This window comes from Phyllostomus hastatus, unplaced genomic scaffold (genome assembly GCF_019186645.2).
Source record: "Phyllostomus hastatus isolate PE091 unplaced genomic scaffold, TTU_PhHast_1.1 phas_contig_86, whole genome shotgun sequence".
NCBI classification, from domain to species: Eukaryota; Metazoa; Chordata; class Mammalia; order Chiroptera; family Phyllostomidae; genus Phyllostomus; species Phyllostomus hastatus.
This window is the reverse complement of record NW_025333977.1, coordinates 80,115,337-80,134,884: the sequence shown is the minus strand read 5'-3', so window position 1 is coordinate 80,134,884 and position 19,548 is coordinate 80,115,337. Positions and strand designations below refer to the sequence as shown.

General features: G+C 45.9%; 1 protein-coding gene across 1 annotated transcript; it reads right to left on the bottom strand.

Annotated features, from left to right (window-relative positions):
- Positions 1–5,806: 5,806 nt before the first annotated feature.
- On the bottom strand, positions 5,807–19,062 carry TAGLN3 (transgelin 3). The gene is made up of 4 exons (XM_045851581.1): positions 18,636–19,062; positions 17,315–17,489; positions 7,600–7,702; positions 5,807–6,235 (listed from the first exon to the last, which is right to left on the bottom strand). The coding sequence occupies exons 1-4, from the start codon at positions 18,813–18,815 to the stop codon at positions 6,094–6,096; spliced, it is 600 nt and encodes a 199-aa protein (XP_045707537.1). The 5' UTR covers positions 18,816–19,062; the 3' UTR covers positions 5,807–6,093.
- Between the last annotated feature and the right edge of the window lie 486 nt (positions 19,063–19,548).

Genomic DNA, 19,548 nt, shown 5'->3' with positions numbered 1-19,548 from the left:
ATACTATGCAGCAGAAAGAAAGAAGTCATACCTTTTGCAACATCACAGATGGAACTGGAGACTAGTATGCTAAGTGAAATAAGCCAGTCCATGAAAGACAAATACCACATGATCTCACTTATAAGTGGAATCTAATGAACAAAATAAACTAATGAGCAAAACAGAAGCAGAGACATGGAAACATGGTACAGACTGACAGCTGCCAGAGGGGAGGGGAGAGGGGGGAATGGTGGAAAGAAAGGGAAGGGCTTAATCAAAGAATATATATGAATGACCCATGGACATGGACGTCAGAGTGGGCATTGACTGTGTGTGGGGGGGGCAAAGGAGGGCAGAGGGGGAAAAATTGGGATAACTATAATAGAATAAACAAAAATGAAAAAATGAATTCACTCTTGGGAAGGTTATCCTTTAAAATAAAGAGAATTAATGCAGACTGGTACAACCACTATGGAAAACAGTATGGGATTTTCTCAGAAAAGTAAAAATGGATCTGCCTTTTGACCCAGCAATTCCATTGCTAGGGTTATACCCTAAGAACTCTGAAACACCAATCCAAAAGAACCTATGCACCCAATAGCAGCACAATTTACAATAGCCAAGTGTTGGAAACAACCTAGGTGCCCATCAGTAAATGAATGTATCTAAGAACTATGGTACATTTACCCAATGGAATTCTACACAGCAGAAAGAAAGAAGGAGCTCTTACCCTTTGCAACAGCATGGATGAAACTGGAAAGCATTATGCTAAGTGAAATAAGCCAGGTGGTGAAAGACAAATACCATATGATCTCACCTTTTACAGGAACCTAAACAACAAAACAAAGAAACAAGCAAAATATAACCAAAGACACTGAAATAGAGAACAGGCTGGCAGTGTTCAGAGGAGAAAGGAGAGGGAATTTCAGGGGAAAGGGGGAAGGTTTTACAGAAACAAGTATAAAGGACACATGGGTAAAAAACTAGGGGCAGGTGGAAATGGGAGGGAGGAGGGGAGGGTTGGGTAGGTGAGCTGGGATGGGAGTGAAAGATAGAAAATTGTACTTCAACGACAATTAAAATAAAATTTATAAATAAATAAGTAAATAAATAAACAAATAAAATAAGGGGAATTAGTGCCACTGTCCTTTTCTGTTTGGTCTACATCACCCAGATTATTGCCTTCGTAAGCCACTTGGTTACCTGAAGGAGAGAGAATGCTTCTCAAAATTACCACGTTTGACTCTAACATTGTAGAACATAGTAGCCTACAGGAAACACCTGGGAATCTACGTGCTTGGTTGTCTACGCAATCCGCATAAAAGTTCAGATGTAGGACTTGGCTCAGCCCAACCCAGCATTGTCCAGGACATAGAAAGGTTTGCGAATCCCAGATGTCTTGGTACAGGTGTCCCTAAGTTGAGTTGGGTTCTGGGTTATAGAAAATGCACTTCTGGTGTTCTGTGCCAGTGGCGCAGTCATCTCTGTGGGGGGCATGTGAGTCTCTTGAAGACAAGATTCACAGAATAGGATGTAAGTATGCTCTCTGTGTAGATGTTCCTAGTACTCTCAGACCTCGGGCTGCTGTTCTACATGAAAAATTAATAAGTGGCATTCTGGTTTAAAAAACAAACTAATTTGCTAAATGATGTTGGATGAGTCATATCACCTTTGATCTCCAGTATTATAAATAAAATGCAGGGCTTGGAAAAGGTGGTTATAGAAGAGGAAAAAGCAAGGAATGAAAGAATGGAACATGGGTTCAAGTTTTACTCCAGGCCCACTCTGTAAGGAAGTAGGGCCCCAAAGAGACCATCCAGTTTGCAAAATAAATAAATAAATAAATAAATAAATAAATAAATAAATAAATAAATAATTTTTAAAAGAAAGAAAAAAGAATTCTCTCAAACTGAGAAAATGAATCATTCTAACAGATATTTAAAGTATACTGTTGAAGTTAGATTTTATTTTATAGAATCTTTTATGTCTACATTCCCAAGTGAAATTGCTCTGTCATTTTCTTTTCTTATTCTTTTGGGGTTTTGAATCAATGTAAAATTGGCCTCATGAAGTGAGTTGTCTTTTCCTAACAATTTCTTAAATTTATCACTCTCTCTATATATATTGTATCCAAACAGGACATTTTCCTTAGCACACTCTCACCTGCCCTTTTTCTCTGTCTTCTCCACTCATGCTATACATACAATGTTGATATTGTCCAGAATTTTAGTTTTGAAGTCTTAGAGATGCAATTTTTATCTCTTATTTTTTAGTCCATATTTATTTAAACAAGAATAAAATTCACTTATCCCCATTTCTTATATCAAAATGTACATTTCTAGTAATATATCTTTCTTACTGGAATACTAATTGTTTTTAAAAAGGGTCTTTATTAATATTTTTTCTTTCACTCTTTAAAAATTAGCTATCTATATAGAAAATTATGTGTTCAATTTTTATCTTTAATATCTTGAAAAGATTACTTTATGGACCCAGAGTTAGTGTTGAGAAGTTCAATGTCAATTTAACTCTTTTTTCTTATATGTAATGAGCTTTTATTCTTTAAAAGCCTTGAGAGTTTTTTACTTATTTTCAGTAGTCATACATTTTACTATAATGTTTCCCATTGAAGGCTATTATTAGTAGCAGCAGTAGTAGTAGAAACTTGTCTTTTAAAATTTAGCTCTTAGGTCTTTTTTTTAACTCTGGGAAATACTCAAAGTTATTTCTTCAAAATTTTTTCTCCCATAGATTGATTTTTTTCTTTCCTTCTGAGATTCCAATTATATGATTTTTGGACCATATCACCTAACAGTTACTATGTATTTATCATGTGTCTGTGCCTATTTTTTTTTTTTTGCGGGATGGGGAACAATGTCTTTTAAAAAAGGAAATTTTACTTTTATACATTAAGAACATTTTAGATACAAAATGTAGTATTCTTAAAGAATGCACAGAAATATAAGATATAAATTTTATAAAAGAAAATAGCCTAATCCACAATTCAGTTATAAACAAAACATGTGCTATGCTCCATCTACTAAGTCTGTTGTTTAAATAATAGCATCACTCTAAATGCCACCTAATTGATTTGGAGGGGGTTTCTTCACTTGAACTCAGATTTAAATTAATACTGATTGGTCCTTTCTTGCTTTTCTTTGTGTTGATGACCTTGAAGTCGAGATCAAAAGACAGAACGTGATCTTGGCGGTAGACAGAAAGCTCTGCTTCTTTTTTGTTCTCCATCCACGCTGCATCTCCTACTCAGGGGTCAGTGATTCTCCTCATCCTCTTTCAAAAGCTGTTCATTCTTTCTCCCATCTCTTCTAGTGCATTACTTACTGTCTTTGGAGTCTTTCTCCTCCCTACCACCTGGAACATAAAAATAGATATTTTCTCATGCCCAACGTGGGTACATTTGCACAAGATAGAAATTCCACCAGGCTGGTGAAGAGGAGCTATAAAAGAAAGGAAAGAGCCATTTTACTCCCCGCTAAGCATTGAGTGTGCCTGTCTTTTTCACAGAGTGCCTTGTCTTAACATTCCAATATATTAATTTGTTCTTCTGATCCATTCTTCTATCAATCTTTATTTTTTATGTTCTGTATCTCCAATTGATTTTTTTATTCATAATGGATTATTGCTTTTTGTTTCCAATATTTTCCCTTATTATTTTTAGTATGTTAGACTAAATTTAAATGATTCTTTTTCTGGTCCATGAATTCTGCTCCATCTGGTAAGGGTGGTTCAGTGTGTCTTTTGATGACAGAATTTACTACACATCTCAGGGGTTTCTAGTTGCTGCCTGTGGACTCATTTCCCTGAGGTTACCTGCTACCTTAACTGCAAATGCAAAGTTAGGAAAAGGGAAAAAATCTCAGGCTACAGGTTGGATCACTTCTGATGAGTTTTGGGAGCTGGAAATACAGGGTCCGGCAGACGGAACACCTGCTTGAGTGTGGTTGGTAGGGTAATAAGATGGGTGTAATAATTTACAGTTTTAATTTGAACACTTCACCTAATATGTCAAATAGTGTACTTGAGTGTGATATTGTGCTTATGATTTTGTAATAAAATAGGGGTGTTATTTGTGCTAGACCCTGTATATGGAAGCAGGTAGTCTTTCGAATTACAAACTGAGCTATCTCATTCTCTGCTCCCTCCTACCTCGATTCTGACCATTCCGCCCTAGGATCTCAAATTTTTCAACAGCCTCATCTCAAGGCTATAATCATCTGATGGGGCTGAAGGGGTGGGAGCCTGAGGAGGTGAGTGGAACATGTTGGAAGGAGGAAATGCCCAGGTTCTGGCAAGTTTACCACTGTTCTTATTACCTGCTGCTCACTCCAGCTGGGCCCCAGCACTGCCCTGCATTTAGCAGGCTACTTCCTTCCAGTTCTGTGCTGACTTTGTTGTTTTTCTGCTTCTCACTGTCTCTGGCATAGCAAAAGTGGAGCCTGGGCAATGTGGCAGACAGAACAGGCAGAACCTGAATGCTCTTTCCCTAACCTATCACCCCTCTGATGGAGGCTATTTTCCATGTTCCCCAATCCCCAATCCCCAATCCCTCAAGGGACCTAACCACCTTGCACCTCTCTCCAGGAACTTCCTCCCAGTTTTATCTCACTTTTTGAGACCCATCAAACTCCCTCTTTTGCTTTTGTGGCAACTCCAAGGTAAGGTTTGAGGAAGGCATTCAGCAGCCATGTCCATGCGATGTCTTTCTTGGAACAGTGGTTGCCAGAGGTCATCGGAGCTCTGAGAGGACACATCAGGCCCCTTAGGTGACTCACTGGCTGATTTCTTTTAGCATAATCTTTTTCTTGCTGTTGTTTTTTGTGTTCCTTAAAAATCTTCTGCTGAGTCCTAATGTGTAAAATAGGTGAGATCAGCGATGCCTTGACTGAAGCAGGACTGGGGACTCGGCAGCCTGGCCCTGCCTGCCCTGTGAATCCCACGGAAGTCTCCACGGAAGTTTAGATCTGTGCAGAACAGTCTGAAAAACTACCATTCAAGCAGCCTGTGTGGCAACGTCTGTAGTTTCATTTATTTTACCTTCTCTTGTTTACTAAGAATTCATTTTATGGATAAAAGACCCTCTTTTCTTATTTAAATGCATCACTTTTTTTCCTGCACCTTTTTACTATATATAGAAAGAATGAGATGAACTAGTGGTCCCCAGGCTAATGTGCCTTCATGATTTTTCTGTGGAGGAGAAAATCTTTAAAACGTATCCCATCCTTGCTAGATCTCAGTCTTAGGTAGTAGTTTAGGGGGTAGTAGTTTAGACCTCGTAAACAACTGGAAGCAAGCACTCTACATTGCTTGTCACTCCTGACTGATGATGAAACTGTGTAAATGTCAACATCAGACTGGGGGTCTGGCCTGTAGGGAGAAGATTATTGCTAGAGGAGTGAAAACTGCTCATTCCTTCAACCATTCATCACCCATCCATTCGATAAAACCAACCATCCTTTACACACTTCCTGGGCATCTACAGAGAGTGCCTTAAGGGCTAGGCTTTGGCTTGCTCCTTCCTGTATGCCATGCAAAGTCTAGTAAGCACAAGGTAGGTACCCGCAAAACATGTAGGGGTCAAAGACCTTATTCTTGAACTTATGGCAGCTGTCAGAGCGGGCACAACTATTTCTAAACTTTCTAGGACAATTGCAGAGATAAACATTACAAGCTTGTAAGGACTTCCTCAAAGCTAACCTATATTTTCACAGCTACAGCTAACAGCTTGATTCCATCTTGCTAGCCCCTTGAATGAAATAGAAATCGGCCCTGCCTGCAAAGTCTCTGAGACAAAAAATGAAATTTACACTTTAAGACACAAGACTAATCCATTTATTCGGTGTGTTCTGTAAGTGGAGGAGGGAAATTGTTGGCAAATAAATAAATAAATAATCAGACGAACGGAGACTTGAGGGCCAAGGAGGAGCCGAGGAGGAGGAAGCGGAGTCTTTGCATAGTTCTAAATGAACACAAGGTGGCAGCGGTAGGCAACGTGGATTCTCAGCAGAAATGCAGCACTTGCAAAAATCAGGGATAGGAGGCTCTGAGAAAGGTCAGAAGGTGACTAACTATTTCTTTGTCTCAGAGACTGTGGTCTTACAAGATCTGCCTGGGCATCCCGTACCCGGTCATGCCCGCCTGGGAGGCGCCCTTGTTGCTGCCCATCTGCAAGCCTATCACATTCTGTCCCTGGCGAAGCTGCTCCTCTGAAAATCCTCTTCGATTCTGCTGGGCTTTCCTGGGCAGAGAGAGTAAGATGGAATAATGTCATCTGACAGTGTTCAAACCCTTCCCAAGATATGCAGTTATACAGGCGTTAGTGTGTGTATGTGGGGCTGGGTGGGGGGAAGGGGAGCAGGTCACCAGGCAGAAGAGCAGGCCCTATCCTACGCTCCATGTCTGGGAACGAACTACGGCGCTACTCTTAACTGTGGCCTTACCCTGAGCCCTGTTTCTACGCTGAGCAGGGGCCCTACCCCGAACAATCCCTATGAAGCATGAGCTCCTGCTCCTTAGAAGTCCAGATGGTTTTCTAGACTTTCCAGCAAAGGTCAGTAGCTGCCTCTCTGGGGACTTCATGCTCAGCTTTCCTGTCTCACTCTCTCTCAGATACTTCAAACCCTTTCGAAAATTAAAATCAGCTCTTATTACAAAGCATGTCATCAATCCCATTCCACCCTTCCCTGTAAGGGCCAAGGGTTCATGTTCCATTTTAGAGCTGAAGGACCTAGGAGTTATAAAGGGGAAATTTCTTACTTGAGACAAGAAGTCAGCAAACTTCAGTAAAGAACCAGATAGTAAATAATTTTAGGTGGGGGGAGGGGGGTCATAGAGACCATGGTACGTCATTAATAAAGTTAGGACTAAAACTGGGATTTCAACTGGCAGTATCTAGGAGGTTTTCAAGACCAGGTTCTTCTAAAAGACACAGACTTGCACATTTCTATAACTGCCAAGAAGAAGAAGGGGCTGGGGAAAGGAAGAGTCAATTATCTGGTACAACATGCTCTTTTCTCTCCATGCCCCACTGAGTTACTGGGTTGAGTTTAAGCTCCCTTGCTCACCCCAGCCACTGAAAAAAACAAAAAAACAAATCTTCTTAGGAAAACACCTTTCACTGACATGAACATATGATTTATTAGCCAGACCAGGCCACTTCTGAGAGTGAAAGAAAGTGCTACTAATAAATATTCCATGACAACAAGCTTTAACCACTGTCTCAGGCAACTAGGACATATTTTCCCTCCATTATGTGGATGGGTAGATAGACAGACTGACTGACTCAGGGCTACTTGGGTTATGATAAAACCAAGTTCCAATCAAGCCACCTCTGAGAAAAGTAATTCAGTCTCAGGACAAACAGAACCTGGGCAGAGCTGAAGGATCGGAGTATCTGGCAGCAAAGGCCTGACCGTCTTGCTATGGGTGGGATGTGGGTGTCAGCCTGGGTCTGTCCTTGCTCTGGGGCACTTAGCTGTGGAGCCAGCAGTGCTTGTCCTGAGGGATTTTGTGTGGAAATAGCCTCTGGGAGCTACAAGGCTTCAGATGCTCGCTTTTGCTAAAGTCGTTGTCTGCTCTGGCAGGGCTGAGAAGGCATTTTACCTGTGAAACCAGGACGGCTCTCCCCGGTAGCAGCCATCATCCTTGGTGACCGCAACACTGCCTAGAGCCATCAGGGTCCTCTGCACAGCCGCCATGTCCTTCCCTGGAGATCAACCAAGAGATTAAAGCCAAACATGTGTCAGGGCCAAGGAATCTGGACAGATGGGGCTGGACCATCGGGAAGGAAGTTCTGACAGGAGGCTGCAGGCGATCACACTCAGGGGAGAGGGGTATCAGATACTTCTCAGAGCGGCCTGAAGACAACTGCAGCCAAACCTCTCAGAAAGGAGCAAAACATCACCTGGCTCATCCTTTTCTTTATGATGCAAGCCAAAGAACCAGTTTCTAATCCATTCAGAGTCGCTGCATGAATAAAACATTCCAAACACCCTCAGATCTAGCTCAGATCTAGGTTGGTCCCTGCCCCCAGCAGAGGCCCTGGGCTCGGTGGGTTCTGCAGGTTGTAGTAAGAAGAAGTCCTGTGGCAAGGCTGGCTTGGGGCACTGCAGAAGAGGATTTTGCTCAGGATGGGAAAGAGAAAAGGAGACTGGAAAGAAACTGGTTGGATGGATTAACTGCACCAAACCCCAGGTGGCTTCTCTCTTTCACTTTATCTGGGTTAAAAGGGTCTAAAATCACCCATGTGCATCAAATTGAGTATTCACATGGCTATTTGGGCTGGAGGCCCGGCAAATGAAGAAAACAAATCAACACAGAAAGCACTCAATGTGACACAAATGATAGGCCCTTTATTTTCTGCTGCTTGAAGGAGTTAATGGAGACAATAAATAACTGGCGGGCATGCGTGCATGAGATGGACAGGGAAGAGAGAGAGAGGTGTGCCTATGGGAGGAGAAGCACCGTTAATTTGAGGAGCCCAGTCACCCCTCAACCCATGGAGAAAGCAATTGGACCCTCCGGGCCTGCCTACTTCTCCCATCTTCTCTCCATTCCTCCCTTCCCGTTGACTGACACTTCCTAGACTAAGGAAGCTGCTATTGTGTGGTTAGCCCTGCAGTTAAGATCTAGATCCAAGGTCCATGTGAACCAAGTATGGAGCACGAAAGCTAAAGGTTCGACATAAGAGGGGAAGGCGGCATCAGCCTGGTGGGGAGCTGGGAAAGTTAAAGACAAATATTAAGATGCACTTTTTAGATTGAGTGAACCATTGATGGTCTCTCCAGCCCAGCTGCTGCAGCTCAGTCACTGGGAAATACAGAATTATGGGGGAAAGGCAGATGGAAAGTGAGAATAGAGTATAACTCTAATAAAATAAGCAATTAGGGCTCACAGAGGAAGTTGAGTTCAGGAAGTCCATTTATTCAGAAATGAGAGAGACAGCAGATCCTTCTTCCCCTGCCTCTCTCCTCCACCCCATTAACCACGGGGGAGATTTCCTGGATTCTGAAGCCCTGCGGGACTGGTAAATGGATATGGGGATAAAAGGCTTTCCTTGGAGAGACCCCCAGACTCAAGGGACAGCTGGGGTGGCGGAGAATGGAGACTCGGGCAGCAGATGGGAGGAGGAGGGCACAAGGAATACTGAGAATTGAGACCGAAGAAACAGGGGTGATTATTAGAATGATTTGTCTCTACTGCAGATGAAAAACATTTCTGTAGTTGTCACTGAGTAACAGAATACTTGGATACTTTTCTAAGAAAACATAACCGTAGTGATGATCTTCTGAAGGATCACTCTGGGAAGAGAGAGAGAGGGTTTGCTCTTAAGTCGTGAGTTGTTAAAGAGAGCCCAGCAAAATGATTAAGCACAGGGAGGCTAGGAAGGTTAGGGTATATCACTCATGTCCACCTGGATAAGGAGCACACCAGAGGTTTCTGATGGCCAGAAAGGGTGGGTCTGGTATGTCCAGGTTCTAGGAATTTGTGGAGCCCGACAGCCTAGCAACTCAGCCAGACACTCCCCTGGAGCCGTGGGTGGAGAAGCTAGCTCTGGGAACCATAGACCCAGCCTCCTTCCCAAGTAGCTGGCTGATGTATCTACTGTATGAACCCATAAAGGATGGAGGGAATGAAGTTAGGGGCAAACGGGAGATCCAGGATCCTAGAACTATAAATATCACCCACCTTCATCCCAGAGAAAAGGAAGCAATTACATGATTGGGGCAAAAGGAGCTAGGGAAGGAGGCACTAGACAGGAGCAATATGGAAAGGTTTCCCTTAAGACTGTTCCCAAGGCAAGAGATTTGATATAAAGCATAGTCCAGACACTTCATTATACGTGGCATCGACCCCATAGAACTGATGTTATTCCTCCCAACGTGTGGATAGAAAAACTGATTCAGGGTGATTAATTGTCATGCCCAGAGTAACCCAACAAGTAAACCAGGGCCTGGGTCTAGCTCTGATGTCTGAAAATAAAGCCCACAAAGTCCACCCTACACGGGTCCCCATGGCAGGCTGGCTGAGGTACCTGCCTCGGTGATGTGGGGGAGATCTGATGGGAGGGCAGTGGCTGGTTCAGGGCCTGGCCAGAGGGAACTCACCGGCAGGAGGAGACTGGGCCACAGTCTTGGGCCCCATGAGATCATGGGCACCAACCCCAAATGGCGGTTAAGTCTTTGAGTGTTTTTGTCTGAAATATTTTCTCCAGGTCTCAATTCAAATAAGATTAAAGCAAGAAAAAGCAGTGAGTCCTCCATCTGTGTGTAGCTCAAGTTCATTATTGTCAAGACTCTAAATAATGTAATGAATAGAAACCTGCGACTGTAACTAGTTCACGTCTAACTTTTCTTGCCACGTCTGGTCAGTTTTCTAACAGATGCTCCTGTGCAGAACTCCAGCACTCTTGGGCGGGCAAAATGGCAAGATGGCCTCTGTCCAGCCTCACTTCTGCCAGTTCAGAAGCCCAGGTCAAGTGCGTCGGTGGAAAAGGGCTGTTGGTGGAGGTTGTTTCCTGCAAATGAGGGTCACAAACCTAAGTGACTAGCGGAGCAGGGAGGTGAAACAACATCTGCAAAGTGTGCAGGGTAGAGGCAACAGGAGCTAAACTTCTGTGTCGCCACCAAACGTACCTTCTGCCCAGAGCAAAGCCTGCTTCTGGGCAGGGCTTCCCGACTTCTTAGATCATCTGTGGGTTGGCACAGGGGATCTCTGTAAACATGTGAAATTGAGGCCATTCCCTAGAGAGGCCCATTTGACAGGCTTGAGGTGGGGCCTGAGAGTTTGTATTTTTAATAAGGTGAATCAGGCAAGTTTGAGAAATATGGGTTTCACCTGCTGACTTGCAAACTAGACTGATTATCAGAAATTCAGATTCCGGGACAGTCTCCTGAGATGATTCTGATGCAGCCAGACTGGAGAGAAGAGCGCTGCTCCAGTCCTTTGGTTTTCAATCTCTTAAAAAATCAAAATGTCTGGCATGTGGTAACTGCTAAACAATAAACAACTGCTAATATAAACAATAATATTCGTTAAGCAATAACTCCTTCCTTCAGCGATATCTTCTGCAAAGTCAAGTAATAAAATCAATAATTAGACGGGCCCTTGTCCAAGTGGTGAGCCAGCTCAGAGGCCTGGTAGCATGGAATCTCTTTGCTCCCTGAAAGCTACCCCTAGATTCTTTGGTAAGACAACGTGAAAACCACTGATCAAGGCTATTCTTCCAAGAAAAAAAGAGAATAGTCTTAAAAGAAGCACCAACAAGGTGCTGGGAATTTTCTAGATGCTCAAGAGCAGAAATGAGACCGAGTCCTGGTGTTGATCTAAAAATGAGCCCTGACCAGGTGTGGCTCAGTTGGTTGGAGCATGGTCCTACAAACCAAAAGGACAAGGGTTTGATTCGCAGTCCGGGCACATGCCTGGGTTGAAGGTTTCATCCCTGGCTGGGGCGTGTTCAAGAGGCAAATGATTGATGTTTCTTTTCCTCCCTTCTTCTCCCTCTAAAATCAATAAGCATGTCCTTGGGTGAGGATAAATAAATAAATAAAGAAAATTTAAAAAATATCCTGAAGCATGAATATTCTTTCCAAAATAAAAATAAAGAGACCTCTGGCCATAAGAAGGGTAGTAACACCAGAAAGGGGAGAGGCCAAATGTATACTAACAGCTTGGAGTTTTAATCAGGCCTGGAACCTCCTAGCCCCCTATCACAGGGGAAGCTAACATCAGAACTTGAAGTTTAAAAAAAATATATATATGGCGGCACAGTAGGTTCCCTGTCTCACCAGCAAACCTTTTCAGAGAGTCTCAGGTAGCAGCAGACACTTTTACTTGGCAATAGAGTGTCCCCTGTCCCTGCAGCATCACAAAGCAATGTTTCTCCCAGTGTGGTCTTATACACCAAGTGGTTGAGTGACAACCATGGGGCGTGGGGCCAAGGGCGCTGCACTGCAAGGGCCCCTGGCCCCACCCAGGTGTCCTCAGTGCCCATACAGCTTGAGGTCTATGACCCTAAAGATACTAGAACAAAGATTTTGTTCTCTTAAATTTTAAAAATTACTTTCATGGCAGCGTATGCATGTCTTTGAAAAGAAAAAATAAACAGATCAGTGAAAAAAAAGTGGGGGAAGCACCTAAGAGACATCATATTGGTGGGGAAAGTTAGGCTGGACACTCTGCTTCAATTCTATAAATTAGTCTTACGGTCAAAACTCTGCTCCCGAATGTCCTCCCTATTATATCCGTTTTGACTCATCTTTCCTGCCATTGGATTACTGGCTTTTTCATCTTTCTGGGACTTACAGAGAAAGCAATCGCTGGATGAGGGAACCATTTCTTATTTCCCTGAGTAATAACTTAGACATAACCCCCAGTTCTCTATTCAAAGTGGAGGAAACATTGCTTTAGTCAATGTCAAAGCGTAGGTTCGGCTTGCACTGTGGGTTTTATGAATTTTTGTTGCTTGTCTCCCTGGAGAAACTCTCTAGGACAGTGGTTCTCAAAGTAGGGTTCTCAGACAGCAGAACCAGCATCGCCTATGAATTGGTAAGAAATGCAAATTCCTAGGCCCTGCCACACACATAATACCTCAGTAACTCTGGGGCTTGGGCCCAGCAATCTGTGTTTTAATAAGGTGATCCGATGCATGCTAGAGTTTGAGAACCCATGCTGCAGGGCAAACCAGCCAAACACAGTTGTGAGCAGCACTTGGAATAAATGCTATGAAGGCTTTTTGGCTAGAAAAGGAGGCTTCAAACAGGAGGCATCTGCGATGTCTCAAGTCACCACAGGTACCTCACAAGATCCCAAAATATCTCTCAGACTGGGAGAAATGTCTCTTTGCTTTGCTGTTGAGGAATGACACGTGCAGTGACACCTCCCCGGAGAATATATTTGGACCTTCCAGGCACTCCGCTGGGATGCAAATCCACACCTCCTCCCTGACACCCAGTCATCGGGAGCGGGGGATGGGGAGGCATGATGAAACCACGAGGCCAGGATCGTCGTCAGTAGAATCACCGAAAAGAGTAATGAGATTTGACTGATCTTTGAGTCTTGCCTGCTCTGACATTCTAGAATTCTACATGTGTCATGCTCGCCACAGAGTTGTGTGAAGAAACCCAAAAAGTTAATTGCTGGTGAACTTATAGTAGGGGAAATGAGCCGGAATTTATTAGGTACCTCTTAGGCATTTTACACATTTAAATCTTACAAGGACCCTCTGAAGGAGGCGCTAGACCTCTTTACAGAGAAGGGAGCTGAGGCTCTGAGAGGCTAAGTAGCTTAAACAAGTTCACACAGTAGATGTAGCCAAGGAAGAGTTTCAAGCCGTCTTCCTGGCTCCCAAACTCATGCTCTTCCCACTGTACCAAGATCTTCTGGGTCTGGAATTGGGGAAAGACATCAAGAGGGTGATGACCAGGAAGTGCGAAAAAAGTCAGTAAGGTAACCTGTAAAGCCTGTCCCTCCAGAATGTCACACAAAGTGAAGGCAAAGGTCATCCAGGCAATCCTACCAGCTTCTGTGTAAAAGTGTTAATGAAATCCATTTGTCCTCAGACAGAATGGGGGCCTTTCCAGCCTTGCTCTTGTACTCTTGTTTTGTATTTGTCTTAAAACAAAGGCCAGGCTAATTACAGCAGTAATGTTTTCATTTATTATACTCAATTACTGCCAGGCACTATGCTAAACACTTCTCATGCTTTGTCTCACTCATTGCCCACATCAACCCTGTGAAAGAGATATGATTATTCCCATCTTACAGCTGAGAAAATCTAAGTGTAGAGGAGTTCACTGATGTGTAGTAGGGCAGAGGTTTGAACCATGCAGTCTAATTCCTCACTCAAGTGTCTGCACTCGACTACATTCTAGGCTAAGTGTTCTTTGGGTCTGTCTGACCAGCATACTCACTAGCTCTTACGTGTTCTCTCTCTTTGCACCACACACACACACCCCCCTCCTTTTCTTACTCTTACCTTTCTCTCTTTCCCCCTTGCCTCCAAAGGTACTGGCATCTAACCTCCAGTTCGCTCTCCTCTGAGTCACGGAGAGCTGAGACAGCTCTACCCCAGCCCCAGCCCTGCCCTTTCTGGTGTCCCCAGAGCAAATCTGAAAGTTACCAGCCAGGCATTCACCTTCTCTCGTCCCAGAGAGACTTGCCCCATCCGCTCGAGTTGCTCTAAGTGCCTCAACTTCTTACACATCACCAGCTTCCTCCCAGAGGAACTTCAGTAATCTTGTCTATAACGCCCCTGTGGTTGGGCTGTTTTCTGGACCATTCAGCACTGGGCTCCTTTCTAAAGCCCTGAACTTTTCATGCAGGTTGCCCCGATTCCACTCCAACACTTCACATTGCATCTAAAAGGGTTTTCAGGATAGTGGGTACATCTGGCACCTGTCCCTGTCTGGATAACCAAAGCCTAAAAAAGAAGGCATTTGGCAAGCCTGGGCTCCTGCAGCTTTATGTGTCTGTGACATAGTGGCAGCAGAGTCACTGGGCAGCCTCAGGCAAGCAAAGCCCTTCTTGGAAAGAAGCCAGGCAGGAGGGAAAGCTGCCTGGGGAGGAGGAAGAGAAGTACTCAGGCAAGGAAGGCTGGGCCTGCGGGAGCCGGAGCCACAACCGCACGCACAGAATCAGGAGTGAATATGAGTACACTGAAAATCACCGTCAGGGTGCAGACTGTAGGGAGCATGTGGCACTAAGATAAGCAAATGGCTAGTCCAATAGCTCTGAATACAAACACGTACATGCTCATGCACATAGGCCACACGCTAACCGTGCCTTGCAGCCCCCCTTGGATGCCAGCATACTCATTCCCAAACTCTGGAGGACAACCACCTCTTGCAGAAGGGACCCAGCCTCTGTTGCTCAGTCCATATGGTGTACTGTGGGTCTTACCACTGGGCTTGCTAAGGCCACTGCCCCCAAACCCCCTTTCTCTGCTGAAAGCAACCCATCTTCCCATCTCTCACTCCACTGCATAGCAATCGGCCTGGCCTGTACTTCAGGCAGTGATCCTGGGAGATGTCAATTGTCCCCTCTGACACTTGGAATGATCTTCCTGAACTTCAGTCCTCAGTTGCCCCTCCATGGAGAGAGCATCCAGGCCCTGGGGCCTCTAGAAGACCTCTGGACACTCCTAAGCATCTGCTTTCCTATGGCCAACTATCCTTACCTACTGCATGGCTTACCTGTGGCAGGTCAGCCACAGCACCCTTGGAGCAGTATCCTCCTTTAGTTCCTTTAAAGCCCCATTCTTCTGCCCTGTGGGTGAGACCCCTAGGTATCTGCCTTGTTTATTTTTTCTAGGAACATTAACCCGTCCTGGAGTCCACCTGTCCACTGCCCTATCTCATGCCCTTCAACCTCTCTCTTCCCTTTGGGGCATCTAACACACAGGACTGGCCAGGCGCTGTAGACCTCTACCTGCTCTGTCTATCAGGGACACAGAGCAGGTATCCCTCCACACTCACTGTCAGCACCTCCTGGGTGCAAAGTTCATCTGTATAGTCTTTGGAAAGGGGGCAAAGGTGAGCAAAACATGTCCTCAGTAATTGAAAGAGAGAAAAGCACCCTGGGGATCCACACCTCCCACACACCTCCCAGGCTCTTCATCCTCTTACACTTCTGTGCTAGGGGGCCTCATGAGGCCCCTCCATTTACACAAATCCCTAGTTGGTTCAGGGGCTACAGCCTTTCGTCGCACGCAGCCCCGACTCATCCTCCTCCTCTTCAGCCTCACCAGTCACATCATGACTCAACAGTGTGCTCAGAGTACAGGTGAAGGCAGCAGCCTTCTGGCCAAAGTGTGGCAAGGCAGACTAGTTAAGGCATTGCGTTTTAGCATTGGAGAAGCTGGGTTTGAGTCCTGGCTCTGCTGTTGACTAGCCAGCCATTTGGTGTAACCATGGAATCATGGGCAAGATTCAATTTTGTCTTGAAAATGGGCGAATTAATAACATTTCATGGAACTGTAGGAGAAGTGACTGGCAATGTGTGGTAAAGCACTTGAGCTCTGCCTAGCACACAGAAGACTATCAATAAGCCGTAGCTATCTTTACTAGGACAGCTACTGAGGACAATCATCATAATTTTGATCTAAAATGAAAAGTATCAACTGTGATATTCCGTGGTGATTCAGAGGCAAGTGCCCATGAATTCAGTGGTTGGGCCTAAAGGCCTGGATAAATGAGTTTTTAAGGAATGGCAAACTGATGGGCATCCCTGTGAGGGGACAGGAAATGCCAGCTCTCTGCCTGACACAAGGCAGGGTGTGAAGATTAGGAACGCAATCATTCCTTTATAAGTTGCTTGGTAGAATGGTCCTCTTAGAAATCTATTTCACCCATCATCTGAATGTCCCTTAAAATCTCACTGTCTACCGACCACAGGAAAGTTGACCTCATTCTCACTCTCAGCAGGACCATTTAAGTCACTGCCCTGAGTATCCTATTGGTTGGGCCACTGACGATGGCCAGTGACAATGAGCTTGAGAGAGCAGAGTCAACGTGGAAGCCCTGCTCCGACTAGCCTGCACCTCCCTGGGCTCCCTGACTGCTCCCTGGGTGCGAGCAGTCAGCTGCATGGGCACGCGCCTACTTCTGGGCTCAGGGGCACGGTAAGCACTGTGATCACAGGTCCCAAAGTCTCTGGCAGTGTCCCATTCACGTCATTTCTCCTGATAGTTGCTTGTTAAATATGTGCAGAAATGTGTACTTTGATTTTTATGCCTCTTAAGATTTCCCAATCAAGTGAATTCACAAATGTAAAAGAAGAAATCATCTGTCACACTCTCTGTGAAAATACATATCTGGAAGGTATAGTCATCGAGCTCCCAGATAATAGTTTAATAAATGGCTGAGGTGCTATTTATTGCTCACACTGAGTGACAAAATTGCACCAGGTGGCTTTATCTATGAGCCCCACTGCTAGTGAGTCAGAAACACTGCCCCACCTCCCACTGTCTTTCAGTCCCTATCATTTGTTCAGAAAGAGTGCAGGGTGGGAGGCAGCTGTGTAACCATGTTAGCTTCCTCTCTGTTTATTCTTTGGTTTGCTGAGCTTCCTGCTGTGTCCTGGGGTGGACATTCCCTTGGAGGAGGATACACCTTTCAATAGAATATCATAACCGGGAGGCTAACAGCACCCCTGGGTGCTGTTACAGCTCATAACCACTGCCCCCTCCCCAACACACACACACAAACACACACATATGAACTCACTGGCCCAGAAAAGAACATCATGAACAGGTTTCACAAAGAGATAGGCAAAGGGAGGGGAAGGGGAGAACAATCCCCAAAGGAACAGGGCTGTTTACCTTCCCATAAATCCACTGTCTGAAAAATGTCAGTGGTCCTGACACCATAGGTCTCCGCAGCCTTCAGGAACTGGGAGATTTGCTCCATCTGCTTAAAAGCCATCTTGGACTCTGAGATCTTGGCAATGGGCTCTTGTCCAGGGGGGTATAAACTGTTTATCAGCTTGCACAGGACCTGAAGGGAGAAAAGGAGGAACACCATCAATTTTCCCTTCACATTTACCCGTCACTAATGCGAAGTGAATTCTAACCCCCACAAGACACAGCTGCCAGGTTTGGGCACAAGCAAGTCTTGGGCCCAGGAAGCCACGGGCTCTGGGCTGGGCGACCAGGCTCCCACACCAAAGCCCAAAGACACAGGCAATCTTATTCCTGGGGCCGCTGCTGACAGGGTGTCCAGGAGCCCAGGAATCCCCTTCCACCCTTGCTCCTCCCTTCCTTTTCCTGGGCGAGGGTAAGAATGTTTACAGACAGGGAACGATGTGGGGGGACGGGGCCATGATTCCAGACTTCAGCGCAGGGATGAGCTAGTGGTAGCACCCAGGGTGGTCAGAGGGTACAGTCTCATACTGTTTCCTCTATCAAAAGGCAGATCTGAGTCAGGCTGCAGTAACTCATCCCATATGTGTGAACGATGTGTGTGCACCAACTGCACTGGGCACTGTCCTCCCAGACACCTATAACCCAAGGGCTGGGCACCCCAGCAGAAGCGTGGGAAAGCAGTTATGTAACTAACAACAGTTCATCGCTCCCTGAAGGAAAAAGATGGGCTTGTTTGAATCAGCAGAGCCTGTGCTCCCCGATTCCCAAGCACACAGGAGCTTCTGCCGAGAAAAGCAGTTATCAAACAAGGATTCCCTTCAGTTTCTGGAGAACGCGTCCATTCAACAGACAGACACAGAGCACCCCAGGGAGCATGGCTCTGGGAAGGGAAGTGGTTAGTCCCGGCCCCCCTTGCTTTGTTTTACTGTGTAACCAACCCATTCCCTTGAGAAAAGAATGGCCCCAGATGAGCTGATGCACCAAAAAGCCTGAAGAGATCTCAAGGAAATGCTTATCTCGATTCTCACTGGAAAGAGCAAAAGGGCTTAGGATCTGCCAACGACTCAGAAGGAAGCTGCGGTGCTGGATGGGTGGAGAATCCTCTGAGCTAGCTAGGGAATTGTGCAGGGAGCTCTGATCTTCCAACCCCGGAGAACAGAGGCTTTCCCTTTCCCTCCCCAGGGGACACACAGCGGGCAGCAGCAGCTCCTCTGGCAGCCTCACCTGAAAGGAGAAGGCCCTGGAGGGTTTCCCTGCCCACCGATTTCGCAGTCCTTACCGTCCCGTCCATTAACCATTGCTGAAAATGGGCCCGGCCGGGCGGCGGGTGCTCTATGTCCTCAGCGCACTGCAGGATGATCCAGTCCACCAGCTTGTTCTCCAGGTCAGCGTCATACTTCTGCTCAATCTTCTCCTGCACCTCTCGGCTTAAGCCATAGCTTGGGCCCCGGTTAGCCATCTCTGCAAGAGAAGAGAGGACACGCGCGGCATCCACACAATAGCAGCCAGGGCTCCCTGCGCGCGGGGCTGGGATGTGGCTGGGCCGCCTGGCCCAGCAGCAGCAAAGCGGGCAGAAAGCCGGGCGTGGTTTAAATCAAGGAGCCAATGAAGCCACTGGGGTTTCACCTACAAACAGAAAAGAAAAGCGCAGCCACGCACCAGTGACTCTAGAATAAAGCCCCTGCGGGTTTGGGGGGTGAGGGTGGGGAGTGTTTGGAATCTGCCTCTCGGTCCCGCCTATCAGCCAGATGAGATGATGCACAAGGACTCACAATCACAAAGGAGGATTCACCCCGGGGAAGTAAGGGGGCTGAGTGGTCGTTTCTTACCCCCTCTAGTAGCACTTTGCAAAGGCAGGAACCCTGAGATGCAAAAGAGCCGATAATTAACAGGCAGAGGGGAAGGCTGCCTTGACGTGCAGCCGCTGCTGCTGCATGGCGTTTGAAAGAATGGTGCACTGATTCGATTTTCTCCTAGCTCAGGAGGGTCACACCAGGGTCGTTGCTAAGAGCCCTCCAAAAAGCCAGCCCTCTCAAGTGTCAGTCAAGCCCGCCGCCTCCCTCCCGCTGAGAGCTTCTTTCTCAGCTGCACAATTCTCTCCCCTCCTCTGGGGGAGGCTGCCCGCGGTATCCGAGGCCAGCGCACACTGCACAGGGCTTGGGGCCTGGGAGAGGGTCCATTCAGTCAGCTGT